The sequence below is a fragment of the Melospiza georgiana genome, chromosome 13, assembly GCF_028018845.1.
Source record: "Melospiza georgiana isolate bMelGeo1 chromosome 13, bMelGeo1.pri, whole genome shotgun sequence".
NCBI lineage: Eukaryota > Metazoa > Chordata > Aves > Passeriformes > Passerellidae > Melospiza > Melospiza georgiana.
The window spans coordinates 7304107-7325549 of NC_080442.1; the positions used below are offsets into that span (position 1 = coordinate 7304107).

Below are 21443 nucleotides of genomic sequence, written 5' to 3' on the forward strand. Positions count from 1 at the left end.
AGGAAGACTTAAAGTGTGTGGTTTTTAAGTATCTCATTTGCCATGTATTAGAATCATTACATTTTGGCTACATCCAATGTTGATCAGGCAAAAGTCAGCAGATTCTTCTAAAAACCTTTATATTTCTCTTCAGAATCCAGTTCAACTGAATATCAGGTATTGCATGTCCAGTTCTGGGCTGCCCAATCCAGGAAAGGCATTGAGGGGCTGGAGCAGGTTTAGGCTTGACTTCAGGAAGAATTTCTTCTCAGCCCCCGTGATTAGACACTGGAACAGGCTGCCCAAGGGGAGGAGTCACTGTCCCTGAAGGTGTTTAAGGAGAGACTGGATGTGGCACTTGGTGCCATGGTCCAGCTGACATTGTGGTGTTCAGCCATAGGGTGGATTCAATCTCAGAGGCCTTTTCCAACCTAATTGATTCTGTTATTCTGTGGAAATTGTTTCAAACAATTACCTGTTTGTTCTTTAACAGCCATACTTGAAGAATAAATCTCCATTCAAAATGAGCTGGGGCACAAACTGGAGCTTTTCAATGGACATAACAGATTTTCAAATATTTTTTTTCATATTCATAATTGTGCAATCTAAGTAAATGACAGGATAATCTTGCAAAACCTTCTGAAAAAGGGAAATGGTGTTGCTGCTCCCTTCATTCTATTCCTGGTGTAGAACACTTCAGGTACCGAGATACTGGCTGGTGAAATCAGCTCAGAAGACTCATGGGCCACCTTTTTAGGCTGATGCTGGACTAGTTTAACTTCTTGAACTACAAGTAAGAAGTTTTATGTGGCTTCAGTGATTCATATCTACCCAGCTCCCTCAGATGATCCAGTGGGGGTAGCAGTGATGGAGATATCAAATATCTATTGTCTTTTCCTCTTCTTTTTTTACAAATCAAAATAGTTTAAATAAAACTAGACACTGATTTCCTTAGGTAACATGCAGGAGATTTCCAAAGAAAGAAAAAAACCCCAAACCATTCTGCACCCAAAGACTGACACAAAGGGACAAAATACAAACACAGTGAGTGTCCACATAGGAACAACTCTTCACCTGTAATCATTATTAGCTCTTCTGTAAAGGGGGCTTCTGAAATCAGTACTATGCAGCTACAGTCACCTAGTTTTCAAAGTTCATGAATGCAAATAACAGGTCTTTATTTCTGCTTGTACCTCTGCTTGTAGTTCTGGCATTTTTACCCACTGTTTACCTTTAGGCAATTCTTCTAACCCTAGACACTATTTCTTAAAGCAGGGACTAGAAGCCTTAGGATGAATAACAGAGTAACCACAGGATAGCATGAACAATTAAATCTCGTATCTCTACAAAAGGAGTAACAAAATTCCTTACAAATGGAGTGTTAGGCTACTAACCCACCCAAGCCATCCTACCTACTCCCCAAAAAAAGGTAACAACAAAACTTCTGAAAAGAAGTCTCAATGGCTGCACTTACTCTTTTTCTACCTGACATGGATTATAATAATTCTTCCCATAATCTCAAACTGAGGCCTAGCCAACTTTAACACATGGCTATGCCTTTGGAAGTTAACTATTACCTATGAAAAGGGTCAGTGACTTTTTCCCCTCTCTTCACAAGGTACACAGCAAGCAGCTTAAATTCTCTGCTGTACTTCAAGAGATTATTCAGTAAGCAAGTGCACAAATTAACAAGCAAGTCAGACTGGTCTCTCATTTCATTTCAGCTAGAGCCACTCTATAACTTCTTAAATTCACTGGTGACAGCTTAGAGAAAAGGTTTGTTTTCTTAAAAGGTCATTTTCACTGCTTGAAATGGTACCATGTCTTAAATATTACTTCCAAAACTATTTAGGTTTTCATTTATGAGATATAATGAAAGATTTAAATACCTACATTTGAAGGCTGAGAATGTAGCCCTCTTTTACACAGAGCATATGAAACAAAATTTTCCAACTTAGGCATGACCTAACGTTTATAAAAGTTATAAAACCCAGGGCCAGGAAAGTATTAACCTCTTAACCAGTACCTGCATCAATGTCATGTTATCCCCCTGGCTATGTATCATGACATACTCAGACTGGCTTATACTAACAGTCTTTTGAAGGTCAGAAGTTGTTGGATTGACTGGAGTCAAATATTAACTAACTCTGTGCTCACGGTGTTCCCTCTGTTTGACAGAGTCAAATACTTCCCATACATACACACACAAACTTACACTGTCACGAGAGAAGTCACCTGAACACATAAACTGCCTTCTGCTAACACAGATTAGAGATTCTCCTGATGGCATTAAAGAAGTAACTGGCTGTACAAGCTCTTGCAAAGGCTCAGAAACAAAGAAAATGGAAAATCACACAAACAACCCCCCTTCCCAACCAGACTTACTGAAGTAGTCCTAGCAGACGAAGGGCCACAATAGTTAAGTGACTATTTCAGATACACAGGATTCTTTTTTTATTATCCTATAATGTGGTCCAATCCAACTCAAACAGAACTCTGCAGGACAATTTTGCTGAGAGGCTTTCTTGACTCTACATGCAGTATAAAACCCACTAGCTGTAGTTTCAGGGTACTGCCTGCACCCAAACCCACACAGGGATCCACCAAATAAATGGAGGAGTAAACTGCAAGGAAATGAAGGACTGGAGGAGGTGGAACTTAAATACACAGTCACCAACTTAGGTATTCAGAGTGCTTTAGAGGCACATTTTATATTATTGTTGACAACACTAGTATTCCATAATTTGTTTGGTACTTCATTAAATGGGTCCTGAAAACATGCATGATGCTATTACCAACTTCCTTTCCACACACAGAACAGACACATTGGGGGAAACAAATCAAATCTGTCTTCCAAACTTTTCCTATACAGTTCTAAAATAGGCATTTCCAATAACAATACCTGTTCAAGAAGTGTCTGCAGCTTTCCTTCCACCATCACACATCTGTGTACCCTCCCTCTCTTTCCCCCACCCGATCTGTGTTTGTAGCACACTGAAAATCAACCAGAATCTTACCAGGCTTTTAGAGGGCTGGTAAAAGAGGGCAGAAAATGAAAGAGGGAGAGAAGTTAGGTCATGAAAGATGAAACATTGACTTGGGTCACTCATTGCACCATTTGACTCTGTACACAGTTTAGACCTGTTACCAACCAGCTTCTAGAACTGAAACAAAAAAGTGTTATTTCAACATGAAAAAAGCTGCCTCAGGCAGGCAGAGGAAATAAAATAACCACCAGTGGCATTTCAAATCCTAGATTACATTCTCTAAATCTTTTTCAATTGTTGTGTATCTTGCTTGAGGTGAACATACCAGCCTCAGACACAGCACTCAGGATGCAGATTCAGATGAGTTATGGATGTATGGATAAGAGCACATAATGATGTTTCCATGCCCAAGTCATTCTTATTATATCATTTGTTTCTTGCACTGCTATCAAGACCATGGGCTTTTAGCATGATTCAATATAGCCCCAAGATTTCACCTCAGCTTGAAACAAGGCATTGGGTTTTTTTCAGACATTATATATAATATTACAGTTACATACATTAAATCACTTAAAGCACCAAAGTGGTTTTGCAATGCTCCACATTTACACCTTCATTTTTCCTTGAGTAACTCAGCTAACCACTGTTCACTGTACAGTATTAGTCCAAAACAGGTTCTCAGAATATACTAATTTAGTTATGTTTCATTTTACATTTCAACTAATTCCAAACCATTTCTATAAAAAAAGGCATACAGAGTATATCTCATTTGGAATACTTAAGCCAGTTTTTAAGTTTCTGCTCTACATGGGAGATTTTTATTAGTTTTGAGGAAGACACATCATATTATCAGGTTAAATAGAAAAAGATTCAATAGTTACTTTTCATTTCAAAGTTCTTTACAGTTTGTGCTAGATTCAGCTAAATTAACAAGATGAAAAAAACCTAAAACTAAAGCTTTTTCTCATGTATAATACCAGAGATTTATATTTTTTTCTTATCTTAAAGGAGGACCATTTTAGTTCATAACATGTGCAGAAGGCAACCACTGTCTTTTGCTGTTCCTACATTTGCTCTGGTAAAATTCCTTCTTCTCTTTAATTATAACATAATCATATGTAACACACACATGTGTTAATGGTAACGTGATCACCAGCTTCACTGCATTCTTAAATACCTTGATAAATCCTCAGCTCTGAACTCTGAGTGTCTGTATTATCACTCTGAGAACAAGGTCAGAGACATGACATGCCAAATAAATCAGTCAAGGTCAAGTTTAGATAAGCCTCTTCCTAACGTGATGATTACAGCTTTTTCTGAACAACATCATTTGTTCAGCTAGCTTCTCTAAATACAGATGCAAATTTGAAGTGCTGTGCAGTTTGCAACTGCCCTCCTGAGCTGATACAATTTCAGTGGAATTAGAACAGCATTAGCTGCAATGTGCTAGAACCTTTTACTTGCAGCATTACATTCCAAAAGTTATTTCCTAATTTTACTGAAACAGTGGCACTTCATCTACAGTAACAGAGCACTCATGGTTAAAATAGCACAATCCTGGCCTGTTGTGTTGTAGAGTCATAAAATAACAGAAATTTTTCTATGACATTAAAACTGGAGTAGAATTCATATTAATCTCTGTTCTAGCTCTTGCAGTTATGGAGACATCTATTCTTAATCAGAAAGACATTAATTTTTCAATTTATTATTAAATTAAAGGTAATTATTATCCCACAGAGGTATGTCATGGAAGAACAAAACTTTTCCTGTTGTTAAATGGAAATAGTCTGGTCTGTCTCAACAAACAAGCAATGAAGTCAAGAATAGTGACAGTCATTTCAAGACCACCACAAGCAGAAGACATAACACAAAAATAAGTTTAAAAAGGTAAACTGTAGCAAAGAAAAATAATATCTTAAATATTTGTGACTTTATTTCAAATTCTCTATTAAAAAAAAAGAAACCAGAAAACGACAACAATAAAAACCCAACAAAAAAACCCAAACTAGCACCATGTGAGTGAGCATGAGAACAGAATCATGATGACAAAAACTCTGCTCTGTTTTTCTATCAGATAACCTCGACTATGTCCCTAACATTATTTGCAAACAGATCTATGTGGCATTCACACAGACTAAATGCACTGCACATTACTTGCCAACCTATCTGACACCTCCAGCAGGTGAAAATTAGGTTGATTTAACACTGGCATAAAAACTTCTTCCTTTCCCCATGCTGAAACTTCCTTAACAGCCTACACATCACAGAACACCTTTATTCATTGCACCAATCTGGATGATTTAGAAGCAACATAAGCACAAACACTCTTGTACACAGAAGTCCTGATCCAACCTGATCTATCAAACATCCATATCCACATTTTTGGTATGATAAACCACTATTACAGCATTTACACTCCTGTTTTGCTGATAAAATACAACAGAATGGCTCTTCCCACTAATCTTTGATGTAGGTTTCTTGTGTTCTGCCATCAGGGAAGAATTTTTCCAGCTTGCAGTAATCTATTAAAACAAAAATTAACAGGCCAAGTAGCTTCAATTGTTTATGTCTCCTGGATATTTCAGATTAATTAGTGACCAAATAATGAACAATATATATAAGATCACAGCAGATCAGTCAGGAAACTTCCTGCAGAGAATGGTTATACTCTCCTGATAATTGATACATCAAACTCGACAACAAATCTCAGCCAGCAGGCATAAAGATAAATATACAGATAATGCTGTGCTTCAAGAAATCATTGAGTACAAACACCAGCAAAATTGAAAAAAAACCCTCAAAAATGAAAGAAAACACCTCCTTCCAATTAAACATGTTAAAATTTTTACTTCAAATAAAAGCAAAACATTCAACTCAAATGGGAAGAGAACTGGTACTTAGACCAACATTATACAAGTAAATTTCACTTTTGTACATCTTATTAAATTTACCATTAGATAGACTATGTCATGCAAGTAAATAAATGCTATTTATAAATATCTCTAAGCCACAGCAACCCAGTCATAGAGCCATTTCCCAGACTGTGTTATTGTTATGCCAAACAGACTCCTCTTTCATTTCTTGTCAGTCGTAATTACAGCTCCATAATTGAAATACAGTAAATTACCATGCACTAACTTTGAAAAGATGGTTCATTGAGGTTGAGCTGTCACTACGATTACTGTCTAATAAAAAATGATAATTTAAATGTTCTACTTTTCTCTCAAGGAAAAAAATTAATTCAGTTCATGCAGCTCAGACAAGTCAAATATCTTCATGATGATGTAAAACAAAGAGAAATAACACATTTAAGCAAAGCTGAACAACCTCAAATACAAGTCCTAGGCTGCATAAACAAACTAGCATTTATAAAATTTTCTAACCTCTGAAGAAGATTGCACATTTAAAACAAACCTTTAAGAGGATAAAATCTTCTGTCAGAATTCAATCATACAATACCTATCCAGCATCTTCCACAGGAGCTACTTTGCTCATAGAGCATATAAAGCTTAGAAACTTCTTTCCAGCTTCAAGCTTAATTTTCCCTCAGCTCTGTGTTACAACCAGCAGGATAACTGCAACCCACCTAAGACCAGTGTAGGTAACAGACATAAATTAGCATGGCTATCTCGAGGCATAAAACTGGGCCTACAATTCTGACATATTGGTGAAGCCCGGTTCACCTGCAGAAATATTCTCAAACATTTGAGAAATAAAATGAGGGAATACAGAAAAGACACAAAAAGCTGTCACTGTAAAAAGAATGCTCAAAACTTTAAGAGAATTGTCCTCATACCAAAAAAATCTTTCAATATGTTCCTACCTGCTGTCTCTAAAAAGAAAATTTCACAAAGGCCATCTTTTGGAAAACAATAATAAATATGCACATCTGAAACTGTTGCTATTCTCCGTGTCACAAAGACTTCCTGCAGATGCTGGAAGAGGCAATTCCTTCAGTTCTGCTTTCTTCCTGTCTCATTTGAAACACCCAAATCCCTGCTGTTTTCTTGTGCTCACATTCCTTTGACTATTCAGTAAACAAGCATAAGTTCAATAAATGAAAAGGACACAAAACAAAACACAAAACCCTGTACTGATAATTGAGAATTTGAATGGGCAAGGTGGAACAATGCAGCCAGGGAACAGGATATGACACAAGAAGCTGAATGTAGGAACAGTGGGCTGCAAAGAGCTGCAGAGAACTGCTAGAAATTCTCTCAACAGTATGACTGGTAAAGCACACTGGAGCTCTTCAAGGGCACCCTCAAGGTTTTGGTGACTCTCTTTAACCCAAGCAAATGGTTCTCTGCACTATACTCCCATCTATTCTCCCTCAAAGTCTGCAATTAAACAAATTCAGTAAATAAGTGCTTGAAGAAAGGACCACAACTTCAGCTGGGACAAACAATCAAAACATGAGATGTGTATGAAATAAAACTTAGTATCAGCAGCCAAGAACTTCCTGGCCTAAATAAATCTTTGCCTACTTTGCTAAGAAAAGAAAAGTATCTGAAAGCATCTGGTTTACAGCATGTGAGAGAGGTAGAACCTTCCCCTGTAGAGGTAATTGTTAGCACTCACGTACCTCTGTCGCTTTCTCCAGGCTCTGCCGTAGATCCAGCAATTCTTTATCGTGTTGCTCTTTGAGTTTGTCCATCTCTGTGTCATGGCTGGATACCTCTTCTTTAAGTGCTCCCTTCAAGGCTGTGAGCTCCCTCTCTCTCTTTCTCAAAATCTCTTCTTGTTGATCTTTTGCTATCAATACTTCTTGCAGATCCTGCTTCATTTGCATCAGCTCCTGAAGCCCAAAATTAAACACAGCTGTGTGTCAAATAGCCCCTGAGGATGTTCTGTTTAGGTCTCACAGAAAGCACTTCAGCTCCCCAAGGAAAACTTTGTTCCATACGACTAACATATTTCTTACAGCTTTCATAGTAAGCTAAAAATTTGCTCAACTCTAATATTATTAGAAGTATAACACATAGCTGATATTTTATATAATAGGTCAACATATTTGATGCTACAAAACTATCAAAATATTTTAATGGTGTATGTTATGCCATCTGCAAATAATGCAGGAGTCACACCTACGTTGTGCTTTCACTAGCAATGAGACAGATAAGACGAAAGATAAAGCATTTTCCCCCAGCTGCGAGAGAAACAAACTCAGTGATAATTCTTTGCTTTCTTTTCTGCTGGAAAGAATAAATAAAGTTGCTTCTTCAAGTGCTGAAGACAAAACAAGTGCTTCCCAATCAAGCCCATGTCTTCACACCCTTCCTCCTCCCACCAGGGCAACCCTGGAAGTCATTTCCCCACTTCAAATCTCTGGGAAGGAACAGGAGAGTCAGTGAATCTGAAGACTAAAGATGCATACAAAAACACAGAATAACAGAAACAATCAGAAAGGTAGCACTTCAAGAATTCTCTGATTTGGTATTTCTCCAGCTGTGAATAATTGTACTTTCAAAGAGAATGCAGGCTTCCCCTGCACTGAAGGAGGTTCAGGACATCTAAACCACTCCTGACACACATCACCCACTCTGCCATTAAAAGCCTACAATGGAAGGGATCCTACCATCATCCCAGGCAGCATCTTCCTCTGTTTAATTATCAGTATTAACTAAAACTTTTTAACATTTTCTTTAAATCTCTGGAGCTTAGTTTCTAATTTCTTACTCCACCTCCACACAACATAGAAAAATTGATTACTATCACCTTTACAGCAACATTCTGTAAGATGTTTTTGACTCTTCCCTCCATTCAGACTGAAGTCCTTCTTCAAAGGTAATGTTTTTTAATGTTTTTTCAGTACTATCATCATTATTTGTGATATTCCCCTACTTGTGTTCAACTTTCAATTACAGTGCCTGAGATTTATGACACTCATTTAAGAGTAATCAAATCTCACCCATACAAAACAAGGTAGTTATTCTACTCAGCAGATCTTGCCTGCAAACATCTTTAATATTTCTGCACTGATACTCTTACACATCCTTATCAACAAATTTAATAAGCTGTGTTCTCTATTTCATCATCAGTATATTAGTATAACCAGGGCTACAGCCAATTCCTCTTTCATCCCAAGGTGAGAGAAACTCTGTAACTCTTCTGCTCCTCTCCAGGCTCATCCCTTCTCCTCCTGGTCCCAGCAATAGCAAGGAAATAATTTAGAGACTGCTTTGTTGAGTTATTTAATTTTTTTTAGCTGAATCTCATCTTGCTTTGATAACATATAGATCTTTTTTAAACTGATCTTCCCTGCTCTTACCCCAGCTCCTAATTGCTAAAACTGAGATTATTATCTGGTAATAGTGGATAACTCACCAGTCAACCATTAAGACATCTGATCTCCTGCTCCATAAAACAATGTTATTTACACTCTGTATTCCTTTTAGGGTTAATGTTGCTATCCTAACATGCTTTCTTACAGCCCCTAATAAAGCTACATTGTTTTGGATTAATAGCAGAGGAAAAGCAAAGGCATGTATTTCAGAATCTTAAGTCTCTTTTCATGCAATTTTTCTGATCCCCCTTCTGATAGTTCCTAACTTACCTCAATCAGAATCTCTTTCTCCCCTTCATCAGTGTGTTTGGCACTATCCAGTTCATCATGCATCTCAGAGAGCTGGTCTTGAAGATCTCTGATCTCAGTCTGGTGTTTTTCCTGCTCCATCTTCACTTGAAAAAGCCTCACCAGTAAAAATCAGACAGGAGTTTTTTAATTTGTAGAAGTACTAGTTTGTTCATTCAAGTATTAAAAAAACACACATTCCCATCTTACCCAGAAGAGAATGGGATAAAATGAGGGAGAAAAAATAAATGTCAGAGGGGTAAAAATGAGAAATCTTCTAACTAGGTATTTAAGTGGGGAGTTGTATTTTATTTCAGACCTGGTACTCTAGTCATTGAACTGTTTCCACACTTCAAAGACTTCAACTATATATTTTGACCACGAAATACTAAAAGCAACTTGCACTGAGAGGAAGATTGCTGAATTTATAATCTTTCTCTTCCTTCCAGATATTCTAAAGACACTACTATTTTAAATGGCATAAACATTTCCTACAGGAACAAATGTCACTTGTCTGGTTCCATTAACATATTCTAGAGACACAGGTCCTTTTAATCTGAAAGGTTTATGAAAAGGTAAAATTTCAATGATAACTTTGCTAGAATTAACTCACTCTTCCAGGTTTTGCCTGAGTTCCTTCTCATTTTCTTCCAGCTGCTTTTTTAAGGCTTCCTTTTCACATAGACTTTGATCAAGCTGCAACTGAAGATCTTTCAGACTTGCTCGCGTAGCATCTCTCTCTTCTCTGGAATTTTGCTGATTCTGAATTTTGTACACCAAAAGTTAGGCAAAATAATAGACAGCAGCTACATGATTAATACAGTTTGTCTCTCAGTCTGTGTCTGTCTCACTGCAATCAACAGATTAACATTTATCTCAGCAGATACCTAAGAAGTGCATTGTGCATGTGCTTAACACTTTTATTCTCTGCTCCAAACTCCTTCTCAAATACTAAGAACAGATTTGTTACAAAGGGTAACAATGCTATGACCAATCACCCCTTAAATAAAGTCTTCTGAAAAAGCACTGGTATATCTGGATTAAGAAGAATATGAAGCAAAAGGGAATCAGCTGGAGGATCAGTTGTCACTTATTTTAAAAAGTATATTTAAAATATTCAGAAGCTTTATAAAGTGCTGTACCCTAATTTCCAGTTCCAGTTTTTTCTCCAACTCTTCCACTTTCCTTTCAAGTTCTGCTTTTTGTTCCACCAATACTTTTACTTCAGCTGAAGAATCCGAAACCTACAATTAAATAGAGACATTAATTCCCACAAAGCCAAAATGTTCTTTGGGAACAGTTTCTTTTTTGTAATCTAAAGCAAAGCTACAAGCAAGACTAACAAAGCGTGGCATCAACTGCCTGAGCTCACCAGGGATTTTTCACATGGGTCAGGCCAAGCTAAGATTTTCAAAGGAACCATGATTTGGTTTTCATAAAACTTCTTGGAAATTGCTCAAGGCATGTTGACAACAAAACAGAAAATATACAAACGTAAAGAAAAATTCAAATTAGGCAACATATGACTCAAATAATGTGTACTTTGGGCCAATTTTACTGAGATATCACTAATTACGAAAAATGGACATCAAAGGAAAGCATGCTTATATGTTAAGACAGGTTTTCAAATACATTTTTAGGTAATTTTCTAGGATGTATTTTGCAAATAAATAATGCTGTCATTAATAACAAAAGCTACACGAGTCTCTCATGCTATGTCAGTCTCACTGCAATCAAAAGATTAACATTCATCTCTGCAAATAAAGTTTATCTTTACCCAAGAAATTTTATGTGAGTGTGCCTAACATTTTTCTTCATTGCTCCAAACTCCTTCTCAAATACTAAGAGATTTCTTCAAAAGGTTAACTGTGCTGTGAGCACTACACTTAAAATCTTCTGAAAAAGCACATGTATATCTAGATTACCAAGAATATGAAGAAAAAAATGTTATTTTTTTACTAATTATACCCCAGGATAAAATGACAGACAATAAGCATTTAATCCTTCTCATCCCATCAAAATTAAGCTCTGTTTCTGAGGGACCACATGACCAGCCTAGTAAAAGTCACTAAGGGGATTCAGATTCTTAAGGCCCTGTCTGAATATTGCACCACTTTGAAACAGGCCAAAGCAAATTAAAAATTCTTTACCTGTGTCTTTCCAGCAGCTCTTGACTTTAAAGTCTGAATTTTCTCAAAAACCAAGTTCACTTTCCTCTTTGTTGCATCGTCATTATCAGGACTTCTAAAACAGACAGTACAAATAAGCAATGATATGATCAAAGTTACCACGTTGTTAACATCAAACCAAATTCAGACTGTCCAATCTAATAAAAATCTCCACAAAAACCCCAAAATACTACAAACAAATTAGAAATTATCTTAACTATGATTTGCTAAATCTTCAAAGAGAGGAGTTAAAAATTTGTATTCCAAATATTTTCTAAAAAGCCAACCAAACAAAAAAAGAGTGCCGAACTCTTGAAGTGCAAATCTCTTGTGTAGGATTGTGACTGTGGAAAGACAGATATTCAGCATGTCTATTACTCAGACATATTGAAATAAGAAGTAGTTCTAGGTTTTAGAAGGCCTGACTACTGCAACATAAAATAACACTTGAATAGGTCCCAGAACCTGCTATATCAGGAATTAGAAGAAATTTAAATGCATTGTGTATTTTGAATTAATTTAACCTTCCTTTACATTTCAATAAGTTATCAGTAGAAAATACCAAGATTTACAGGTGTACAAAGTATTAAAAGCACAGAGGGTTTCTGCCAAACCTTAGGAAATAACACTTCATTGTTGTTGTTTAAAAACCCAAAGGTTTAAAGTTCCATGAGGCCTTATTTGAATTCTCTAACAACCTCTACATTATTCAAAGTTTAATTCCAGATGTATTTAAAATACAAACCATATTCTGATTCACAAGTTTCAAGTGCATTTAATCATATCCTGTACAACACCTTATGTAAGTCCTGATAGCCTGGGTATTTTGAGATCAGATAATGCCTTAGAGGACACAGCTGAGATACATAATTGTGAAAGAGAAGTTTCATTTAATTATAGCTTTCACTTTACTGTTTCACATTTCAAATGTAATAGAAGACAAATATTGAGAAAATGCAGTTTCTTATCCAAAAGTTACATATGTATACTGACCCTTCCTTAAGGTAATTGTAAAGAATCTGCTTAGCAGTCTCTTCATTTGTCTGCTGTGCAATATCTTGCTGGCCCTTTAGGAGATCAGGAGTTGCCTAAAAGATAAAGATAAAATGTCAAAAGATAAATATCCTGTGAGAGTTGTAAATACAAACAGTATAATTGGAATTCCCTATTTTATCCTATTAATGAAAACTTTTATGTGCTATGGACCTGAAGTTCTGAAAGATCCACTGGAGTTTTGCCTTACTGCAACAAGAAACCATACTCCACACCAAAAGAAAAAAAAAACAAACTTGATTTTGTATACATCTTTTCACATTCTACTTTTGTGCATGTATGCTTAAGCATCTTGATATCTGTTTGGCCTCACCATGTTCCTTTACTCATACAAAAATCAGTTGTTTTACAAATCAGGTTTTCTATATTTACAACAACAACAAAAAATTATATTTACATTTCTCCAGAACAATCCCATTTGGAAGTATTGTATGATGGGAGTTTTTTCTAATGAAGACCAGAAAAATACACAATTAACAACAGGGCAGCTTTCATGTGCAAAGTGCAAAGGATGGCTTAAAGAATGAACTCAAAATTACCTGTATATTAGGGACGGATGAACATGTTTTTACAGAAATCTTCTTGGCTCCTGATTCAGGTGTAATTCCAACTCGGTTTGGCAACAACAAAGTAGAAGTTACTGTTTTAACTTCCTCCCTCTTACTCTGTCCTGGGAGTGTAGCTGATCTACCCATCAAGCTCTCTGTATCTGTTCCATTCTGTTTATGGTGTTGCAAAGAGCTGAAACTGCTGCTCTGGGTGTCTTTATTGGGCATTTGCAGTTTTCCAACACTTTGAGCAGAAATCTTTGTCTCTTTGGAAGGTGACTTTTGATCTCTGGATAACTGCTTGTGAAGGCAAACTTTAGACGGTCTCAGCAAGTGCTCAGTTGACTTACCCAAGCTCTTACTGAATTCACCTAAATAAGCTGAATTTACATCAGCTCCTAATGACAAGGCACTATCAACGCTTCTTGATCTTTTACGGTCATCTGGATGAATTCTGTTCCTTTTTCCTGATCTGCCTCTTCTGTGAGCATCAACTTTCTTATCAAACTTTTCAATTAGCTGATCTACTCCTGGAAGTGAACCAGTGTCAATATCACGACCAGTTCCCGGCAAGAATGGGATGTATCTCCTGTTTTCGTGGCGGTTAACGTTGTCCGCGTAGATGGCGTACTCTTGGTCATCCAGCAAAAATCTGTACAGGGAGTTGGCAGAGGTGGGAGTGGCTGATGAGGACGAGGACCTTCGGGAGTCGTTCAGTAGCGGCCCAGAGGAATCCTGCCTGCGGAAGGGAAGAACATCTGGTCTGGGCTTCTTTGTCTCCGGATGAGCAGTGGGACTAACACAGGGGGACCCTCCTGCAGGTGAAAATGTCTCTGTAACACACACCTCACTGGAGCTGATTGTGCTGCTGGGACAATCCTGCAGCTGCTTGTTTGGATCTTCTACTGACCTGTTCAGATGTATTTTTTTTGAGTTTGCTTTGGTTGACTCAGCAAGGTACGTATTTGTTTTCTGTAGGGACACTACTTTAGATGAGGAAATCCAAGGCTTTGCTTCAGTTTTTTCATCTGCAAAAGACTTAGATTTACTGCATAGAGAAGACTGGTAATTATCCATGTTCAAGTTATTTTTTTCAGGATCATACGGCTGCAAAAGTTCAGGATGTCTTTGAAAATTCAACAAATTTGAGGATTTTATAGTTTCATCTTTAAAATCTGGCATTCCACTATCCTTTTCATGGACATTGGTTATCTGCAGTTTTTTAGGCATAGAGGGTTGCATGTGCTGTGTTCCAGCAAACTTTGTATGTTCACTGGTTTTGTCGTCCAACTTAAAAGCAGTATTGGAGTCCACAGCTGGCTTGTGTACAGTCTGAGGAATGACCTGCTGTTCTTTTCCAGGAGGAGGAGGATTTTCTGGCAAACATCCTTCTGTATTGTTCAGTACTATGTAAGGATGTCCATCGATTCCTTGGACTCTAATGCTGACACCATAAGATCCTGTCCTAGAATTTAGTGCATTTTTAGTTTTCTGAGTCTCTTCACTTGCAAGTTCAAGAGTGACTTCATAATCCTGCTGCATGTGCTTAAAACCAGCAAAATATGGCTCCATGTCTATCAGAGGAGTATATCTGAACAGGAGAAAAATTACAAAATTCTCATTGTTTTAAGCAAGCTAGATTATTTCATTAACTACTTTATTTTACCATTCAATGTGACGATGAAGACTAATGGCAATAATGCAGGGAAATCAATATCCAAGCTCTGTCAAGCCCAAAGTGAATACACTGTGGTACAAAGACAAATGTCAGACTGACACATTCTGATCAATGGCATGTCATTTTACGAATGTTACCATCACAGAGCTTGTGCTCATTGCTTTGGAATCAAATTACTTTAAATATAAACAACTCCAGTACAATTTTCTAAGTCAAAGCATGACTTCTGGGTATTTCCACTACCCAGAAGTGGAAATTATTTGCCATCTCAGAGTTTTAAAATACAATTTTCAGAAAACAGAAGCAATGACTTTGGTAAAGTTTAAATAGGTGAATGACTGTCATTCGATTATGAAACCAGTTCCTATCTCCTATCTTGAAGTCTTTACAACATCACATACAAATTAATCAGGATGTAAGAAGACTGTACCTTTCACATACCAGTGATCATTTTAAAGCCAGCATTTAGTACCAGCCGTATTAACATTTAAACATAAGCCCAGGAGAGCAAAACACAACCAGGCAGTTTAAGGTTTTATGAGTTTCAGGTAACTAAAGCACTGCAAGGAAGGTCAACATCCTCATTCCTTTGAGTTGTGGTTTTTACATTCTTGGGTTTCAACATTTGTTTCTAATGACATCTTAAAAGAAACTTTTTCATTTATTATTTCATTGTCATCCCTAAGAATAACCTTTCCTACAATCTCCCAAATGCAAGCTTGTTCAAAAAAAACTCCAGTTGCTATTTTAAAACAAGATACTTGCTGAGCAACAAAAATGGAAAAACACTGCTCGTATTTCCAAGGCTGACAGTGCCTTTTTCAGATCCAACAGGAATGCTAACTCCAGCCTATATGTGCCAAAATTGTTACAATCTAGAAAACAATAAATTCGATCCTACCTGTGTTTTTAATGTTAAATGCCATTCTTTCCTTCTCTAACAGCTGGGTTTGCAGGCAGAGTTACTCTAGTCTGTTGCAGATTATGTGCCAACTGTCTAAAGGCAGAGGCAGTGCAGTGACAGTACAAGTGTCTATAGAAGAATGAAACACAGGACTGTGAGTCTGACACAAAACCTGGAGGGAATAAACTTTTGAACTGAGCTGGGGAGTTGAGTCATCACTGCGGCCTGACAAAGCCAAAATCACTGAGCGATGGTATCAGCAAGAGGAAACCAAAACAACAGGATGTCTCATGGAAAAACAACCCTCTGCAGCCAGTTTCACTCTCCTGTCTATCTCAGCATGAAGCACCTCCCACAGATACTCTAGTCAACAGTAGAGCTCTCATTTTTTCCTGACAGCAAATGAAAAAGTTTGGTTCAATGTTCACAGTACATTAATTTCTACCCAATTCATCCTCCTAGCAGGAAAGCTCCCCTCAAAAACCTCTTCCTCTCTAAAAACCAACTCCAGCTCCTCCTCAGCAGCAGGCTTATAAATTGAAGTCCCATATGGCACATTCACATGTGAGCCTTTGAGAGAAACCCCTGATTTACACACAGTTGGTAGCACTCATCTGTAGTGGAGGAGTGTGTGAACATCTTTACAAAAACTCCCCGCTCAACAATCCAGCCAGATTAGAAATGCCACCAATACAAACCAAAGAGTGAATGGAACTGCACACTACACCTTCAAGCTGTGTTAGCAGATCTACAACAAGAGTAAAGTTTATCTGAATTTTTCAACAATGGCAACAACTAAAAAAATATAAAAAGGAGTCAATAAAAATAAACCTAAAAGACAAAAAATAAAAAGGATTTATATCAATCAGCACAAGGAACAAATAAGCAATACATTGCAATACAATTACAATATGTCTGTTTGGGGGTGACTGCAAAAGCAGTGCTTTCAAACTTGTTGGAAAGTTGCTAAAAATATTAAATAACCAGAAAAAACCCCCAAACAACCCCCATCTCCTCAAAAATAACCACAGAACACCAACTCCTCTACTATATAGGGGAATCAATATTTAGGTTAATAATCTACCTTAAATTAATGTGTTTCATTTGTCTTTAAAACCATAAAGAAATATGTGGATTTGTCTTGTTCACGTGTATTGTACTAACAAAACTCTCAATTTTACTGTACAAAAGGATAAAACATTTAGAAATAAAAGAGCTAAACAAACAATTTTTTAAATAACACATTTTATCTTTCTGGAACTGCAAAAAATGATTACATTTATAAATTCCCATGACACCAACAAGAAAAGACAGATGACCTTACTATTCAGATATTTGAAGGTTTTACATAGAATTTCTATTTTATATGATGTCAAGCTGCATTGTGTAAAACTCACATGAACTACATAATACCAAATAGTTGTTTTACAATACACAAAGTGGTTTTGTGATTTTGTAAGCATTTTTAAATTAAAGAAAAAGCACTACTGGCTTTCATCACACACAGCCTTTCTGAGGAAATCCTGAAACTATGTTAATTGATTAATTACAGTTACAGTCACTCTCCTGCACACACATTGCACAGTCACATCTCAGGCTCTGGCAGGGTTACAGCAACAGGGGAGGATGAGAGGGCTGAAGCTGCTCCTCTCCCATCTGTCTGCCCCACTCCTCTGACAGATGTCACCATGCCACAAATGAGAACATCTGAAACCTCTGCTGGCTCAGTGCACACCTCAGCCCTGGAAAACCTCAGATTGGCAGTGGGGTAAATGAAATCAGCCTGTGCTCCTGCTGCGACCGACTGAGACCCTGACATCTGATCCAGGGCAGGGCTGACAGCTGGGGGCCCTGACAGCTACAACTGCCCGCTTTTAATCTCCTCTGAGGCTGCTGAAGCCTCAAATGTTATGACAAAACAGTCTGTTTACTCTTCAGCTTATGAAAAGAGGTTAGATAGCTCAATGGCAGCTGGGAAGGCAATTTCCCTGTTTGTGTGGCTCTTTGTTACGTACTTGTAGTCACTTAAAAAAATAAAGAAGCTTTTTTTTGAAATAGAGAGTGATGTAAGTCCTAATTTCAGGTTTTCTACCAAAGTAATTCTTTAAATTGCAAACAATACTGCCTTGCTAGTAATTTTATTTGCTATCTCAGAGTTTAAAAACACAATTTTCAGAAGACAGAAGCAATGACTCTATTAATAGGTGAACGACTGCCATTCTATTATGAAACCAGTTCCTATCTCCTATACAACATCACATACAAATTAATTGGGATGTAAGAAAAGACTAGTTCAATTAATTATTTTCTTTTGAAAATATTCTACTTGCTAAAACAGATAATATGGTCAAGGACATAGAATCATCAGCATCTTGCTGTCAGGTCAGCAAGTAAGGTACCACAGAATGAGGGGGTCACCTATTTTGTCAGCAGCATGGCCTTGGACTGCTTGCAGAAAATTTCAAACTGAATTTGTGTTTTAACTTCATTATCAGGGATAGCAACCTTTAAAAACTTTTGTGAACAAATAAACAAAACTGGCACTCAAAGCTCCTCAAGCCTTTCAGTTTTGATATTGCTTCCTAAAGTAAGACTTCATAAAGGTGCTTGAACACTCATTTTAAAAACTGACTTCAGTGGCTATGGAAGTCTCACATTTTATCATTCCTCAGAAATGGTTCAATTTTTCTGAACAACTTCTTTTTGCCAAAAACAGAAACTATGACATTTTTTGTTTATAAAGAGAACTTGTCAGCAGAGGTTTTCATACCTGAAAATCCAATACTCTGCATGTTCTTCTGTAGCACTTTGTTGTACAGTGGTGATATGATACTCTACAAAGAGCCACAGGAGATGAACACTGAAGGTTTAACAGGTCAAAAACTTTTTTTAAATTCCTTAAAAATGTTTCCTTTCACAGCTACTTTATAGCTAGCTAACAGGGGCTATGTGAGACCTGCTCACAATAAAGGAAACCTCTGTCATGTGGAACCCTGGCTGCTCTCCCTGCAAACAGAAAGGAGTTCCTTTGAGAAACATCCTCCTGTGCCAGACATGTCTCTCCCCTTCTTAACATTACAGCATCACAAAGGCACGGAATTGTCTCCACCACCCATTGCAGTTCTTGAGCCAAATCTACAAGGCAGATTTATTCAGAAAAATTGCTCTGCATGGGAAGCTTGCTCTCCTGTATCCTGCCCACACACCCTCACCACAAAGCACATCCCACCCTGAGCTCCAGCCTGTGAGCCAAGCACGTGCTCGGGACAGACAGACAGACAGACAGACAGTCCAGGCAGAGATGGTGACCAGCATGGGGGGACACACTGTCCCACCAATGGATATGTCCCCTGGCCTCCTGAAGGAGTCACACACCCTTCAGAGGCATTGCCTCCCATTACACATCTGCTCCTTTTGCACACATCTAGGGAGGGATATGGAGAATAAAAGGGACCTGACTTTTTTATGGCACTAGGACTCCTCCCTGGCTCCCTTAATGTCAGAAAACCAGGAACTCCCCCACATCCAATATCACAATCCTGAGTCTCCTAAGACTGCATTACCTGAAGATTTTTCATTAAAAGAAGATGTGGACATATCCTATTATCTCCTCTTTGGAGGAGAGAACTTTGAGAATTCTGAAAATTTTAAACTATTTCAGGCTAAATTACAAATGATATTTGGTTCTATGCAAATTATTTCCAAATTTTTATTACCATAAGAAAAAAAATCCTCATGGCCCACATTATTTAATCAGTTGTCTCTTTTGAAAAAGCAGGATGTAACAATTTATGAACGTTAACTTCAGATATTTCACATGCACAGCAAAATGTCAGGAAGGAACTATAAAATTTGTTCTCCAGCCTTACATAACACTGAGCTTGCTCTCCAAGCTAAATAATGGATTCTCTGTGCAACTGACTATTCAGAAAGTATCAGCAGCATCACACAAAGTGGGTGTTAGGTCAATAATAAATGACAGTGTTATGGGAAAAGGACAGGAAACAACTTTACGAGAGAAGAGGAAGGAAAACTTACACACTGTGAGAGTAAAGAAAAGGAAACAGACAGGATAATTCATGGAAAGGCCAAAACTGTAATGTTTTCACACTTAATGGAAAACATTCTCACAAACACGCCTTGCAAGTATGAGGGGAAACTTCATCACTGTCAATCCTGCCTACAATTTGCTTCTGCCAAGGAAGAGTGGGCCTGGGCTGCTGTCCCTTTTGGTCCGTGTGGGAGACAGCTCTGGAGGAGGACACATTTATCTGATCTACTGCTTACAGAGAGCACAAGGGAGGAAAGTGCAATTTTCAAATTCTAGACATGGGGCTGTAAAAAAAGACAGTAAAACTGATTTAACAGCAAACTGACAATATCCAACAATAGAAAGGCACCTGAAAACAGTCTGCCATTTTTCCAACAGATTCCTTATTCCCATTTAAGATTTTTTCATACTAGAGGTTTTTTAATCTATATAAAATTATTTTTTCTATATAGAACTAACATACATTTATAATTTAATTATAAATTAAATTAAATTATAAATTTATATTAATTTTCTATTAAATTATAAAATTATATTTATAGCAAATGTGGCAGTTACTCCTCCCAGTTATTAGAAAGAAAATTGTGATAGTTACAGTATACAATGAAAATGTCACCTCTTGTTTTTCCCCAGCACTGTCTGTAAACTGCCACTCCCTAGTGAGTGGTCAAAATTCAAAACTTTCAAAAGGCTTATAAGAATGGATCTTCTACATATGGTATCATTCTATATCTGCTGGTATCAGTGAGGAAAATAAACTACTCAGATTTCTTTTATTATTGCTGTTGGTGTTTCTGATGTCAGCATCAAAGACCTACCTAAAATTTCTATAAATTCAATAAGAAACAAACCACTGAGTTTTCCAATATTCATTCCCTTTTAAACCAACCCAAAAGCTTCATGTCTCATCTCTTCTTCCTACTTGTTGGAAGGAAAGATACAGTGACAAATTCTATACTTGAAATCAATCAGGAGTTCCTGTGAACCTAAGCCCACAGAATGTGTTTTTCAAAGCTCCATATACCAGTGTCAGACTGCAAGGATTGCACTTGGTATCACACAGACACAAGACCAAATCAAGGCATCTCTTCAGCATCCAAAACAGGGCTGACCTATCACTGTAGGCAGAATTAGCCTTACATATATCATGAAAAGCTATCAAATGACATTCTTCCAAAAGCACTCCATCTAATGCACTGGGCATTCATGCCCTGCACCCCCTCAGCTGCAGCCCCCCATGCAGGTGCATTAGTGACTGGTGCAGGGCAAAGGGACAGGAGCAGCTTGGAGCTGCTGCATCCCAGTGTGGCTGCAGGGCTGTGTACCCAACCCTGCACGGCTCTGCAGGGACATTCACAGCACTGCCAGTCCCAGCTGCCACCCTGCCATGGGGAAAAGCAACTGGAGGAGCACCCAGCCAGCCTTGCACACTGCCAGGGGCCAGGCAGGCCTCCCTGGGAGAGCAGGAATTGCAGCCCCCACACCAGAAGCCCTGTAGCTC

At 37.6% G+C, this 21443-nt stretch overlaps 1 protein-coding gene across 3 annotated transcripts in view; it reads right to left on the reverse strand.

Moving 5' to 3' along the window:
* CGNL1 (cingulin like 1) overlaps positions 1–21443 on the reverse strand; it is a 54586-nt gene that overhangs the window by 25225 nt on the left and 7918 nt on the right. For all 3 annotated transcript variants that reach the window (XM_058033587.1, XM_058033585.1, XM_058033586.1), the window contains exons 2-8: positions 13301–14900; positions 12702–12796; positions 11691–11784; positions 10683–10784; positions 10154–10302; positions 9523–9658; positions 7552–7764 (exon numbers count right to left, since the gene is read on the reverse strand). In XM_058033587.1, coding sequence (XP_057889570.1) covers positions 7552–7764; positions 9523–9658; positions 10154–10302; positions 10683–10784; positions 11691–11784; positions 12702–12796; positions 13301–14881 — 2370 coding nt within the window. In that variant the 5' untranslated portion in view covers positions 14882–14900. The remainder of the gene's footprint in view (positions 1–7551; positions 7765–9522; positions 9659–10153; positions 10303–10682; positions 10785–11690; positions 11785–12701; positions 12797–13300; positions 14901–21443) is intronic.